This window comes from Gossypium arboreum, chromosome 13 (assembly GCF_025698485.1).
Source record: "Gossypium arboreum isolate Shixiya-1 chromosome 13, ASM2569848v2, whole genome shotgun sequence".
In the NCBI taxonomy this organism is placed as follows: Eukaryota; Viridiplantae; Streptophyta; class Magnoliopsida; order Malvales; family Malvaceae; genus Gossypium; species Gossypium arboreum.
In genome coordinates this window covers 105959481-105961927 of record NC_069082.1, presented here as the reverse complement: position 1 = coordinate 105961927, position 2447 = coordinate 105959481, and the positions used below count along the sequence as shown (strand labels likewise).

At 36.5% G+C, this 2447-nt stretch overlaps 1 protein-coding gene across 4 annotated transcripts; it reads right to left on the bottom strand.

Annotated features, from left to right (window-relative positions):
- Nucleotides 1-1228: 1228 nt before the first annotated feature.
- LOC108463574 (uncharacterized) lies at nt 1229-2138 on the bottom strand. 4 transcript variants are annotated; one of them, XM_053024408.1, is made up of 3 exons: nt 1921-2138; nt 1525-1807; nt 1229-1426 (listed from the first exon to the last, which is right to left on the bottom strand). In XM_053024408.1, exons 1-3 carry the CDS (start codon nt 1993-1995, stop codon nt 1419-1421), a joined length of 366 nt encoding a protein of 121 aa, XP_052880368.1. In that variant the 5' UTR covers nt 1996-2138; the 3' UTR covers nt 1229-1418. The 4 variants fall into 4 exon arrangements, with proteins under 4 accessions (XP_052880368.1, XP_017618989.1, XP_017618988.1 ...); XM_017763500.2 differs by having other exon boundaries at nt 1525-1810; nt 1921-2124; XM_017763499.2 differs by having other exon boundaries at nt 1229-1807; nt 1921-2129.
- Nucleotides 2139-2447: the final 309 nt, after the last annotated feature.

Below are 2447 nucleotides of genomic sequence, written 5' to 3'. Positions count from 1 at the left end.
TTTACCCTAGTAGATGAATTACCAAATACGCCTAGGGTTAAATTGACCTAAATGCATGTTTGATTGTTGTTATTTATTGCATGCCATGTTATTATCGATGCATGGGACTGGGATATTGACGGAGGAAGTACTGAAAGTGGCTTGTCCAAGTATCTTGGAGGCTTTGCCTCAATTTATCGATAATCGAGCAAAGAAAGGCAAGAATCGTGGGAGTGTTAATGGGTGGGTTGAGCTATTCCCACATGGAGTGTATGGCTGGTGCGGTGGAGTGTAGTGGTTGGTGGGTTGAGTAGTCTCCCAAATGGGCTTGCATATGTTATTGTTGTTGCATGTATTTTGAAATGGGCCTATGGGCCATCATGTTATCTAAATAAGGGGCTAAGGCCCAGTTTATTGTAATCTGAAAAGGGCTCTGGCCCAGTACCACTGTTACTTGAATGGGCTTAGGCCCAATGGGCTTAAGCTGACTTGGACTTTGAATGGGTATTCCTTACACACTGAGTTTCCCCAAATTCACCCCTTTTATTTTCACCCACGCAGGAAATCCCCAACCATAGTGGGCTTGGAGTCGTGAGGGAATTGAGTGGCCACCGCTCGAAAGTTTGATTTTCTTCTGGTGAACTGGACATCCTTTTAATTACGTTTGAGGTTTTGGGCTTTTAAATGTAATAAGGCCGCTTATTTATTTTTGATGGTTTTTATATGTTTTATTAAGATAGATAATATTTATTTTAACTGTTGAAATTGGATAGCTTTAGGGCGCGTTTTCAAAAACAACAGTTGATTTCAAAATAACACGACAACAAGCAAAGCTTCCGCAATGAAAGTATTTTCCAAAATTAATTACTTTTCTTAAAAATGACTTAATCAAATCGGTTTCCTAGAAATATCCATGACGTTAAGGTGTGGCAATGGCGGTATGCATGTCTAGGATTGGATCCGAAGGGAGCTTGGTACTTAAGCAGTCCGATGGACTCACCACCTCTTTTCCGGTTTCCTACCTGGTGCACAGCTTCCTTTCACTTTAACCCTTAATGAATTAATCTTTTGAACATCAAGTACGATTTTCTGGACTTAGAATGGAAATTTTTTTTTACGTTTTGATGTGGCATGCCGGATCCGGCCATAACTTCTGGGCCGGGTTTGGGGTGCTACACTTACGATTAGAATTATAGAATATAAATGCTTAATTACATATTTGAAGCATTCCCATGTAAATTATAGAATATATATAAAAGATATTCTCTATCATATACTATTACTAATACAATCCATGCGTATATAATAAATTTATCAAGTTTCTTTAAATTATAAAAATGATTTAAGTATTCCAATTCCAGTGATAGTTCTCTTGGAGAGTTTAGGGGTAATCAATTGTTCCTCAGTATTTGCTGCTGTTGAATGTTACCCCTTAGCTATTATTTCACTGAAAAAAGGAAGATGAAAACATATACTGTCAACCTTGTTCGTAAAATATGTATATATATAATGTTTGAAGGATATGCAGAAGCAAATTAAGCCAACCGTAGCAATTGAGTGAACTGCGCAGCCTTATAGCATAATCTCCTCCTTTTCGTGCGGTCAATATATTTAACATGACAGCCAAACGAATTTGAGTGAGGGCACTTCGCTTTATCATCAACTTTGATTCTTCATGTAGTGCTTCACATTCAATTTCCATTGCCTCCAGTTTCTCTCCAACTTGGGATTGCCCTTCTCTGATGCTACTTTGCTCCTTCCTAATCTCTTCCAATTCTCCCTTCCATCTTCTACATTTCAATTTTGAATCATGTTTCCTCGCTTTTTTCTTCTACCAATACAATAATTACAAACTGTTAGAAGGTTCATCCAACGTTGACGTTTTCAATCACCAGCAAACAAAATAGTTCCTAAAGAACAAAACATTACATATATACGCACCTTGTGCTTAGTTTGCATATTCATACCAATCTTCCTATGCAGGATCAGATCATAACAATGTGGTTTGGGGAACATCTTATGCAAAAAATCAATGAATGAAGAGGGCAATCAATGGTAGAGTAGATGTGTGTTATATACAACCATTTATGTTATACTTACTTATAGATGCGTCTGGGGTTTGCGTTTCTGTAACTTAAACGCAAGGTATTTAAAGCGACAAGAAAATGAACCTACTCGCGCGATCACCAACTTTTTTAACATCTATTTTACCAATTCACTAGATTATTTGAGATCCAGTTAGTTCATGCTTTTTAAACTTTATGACTCATATTGGTCCTTTTTTAAGCATCGTATTCCCCGGACACACTTTTTTTTTGTTTCTTTTTCAAAAGAAAAAGCAATGAGAATAAAAATAAAAAGCTTAAAACAAATTTGGTTATGCCATGAAAAAAGTAATATAAAAAATAACAGCCTATGGAAAAACAAAATAAAATCAAAACATATCAATGTTTCGACTATCCAACCAT

Coding starts and splice junctions, on each gene's coding strand:
- LOC108463574 (XM_017763498.2), bottom strand. CDS start 1,995: ATGTTCCCCAAACCACATTGTTATGATCTGATCCTGCATAGGAAGATT. Junction 1,811..1,920: donor ATATGCAAACTAAGCACAAG/GTGCGTATATAT, acceptor TTGTATTGGTAG/AAGAAAAAAGCGAGGAAACA.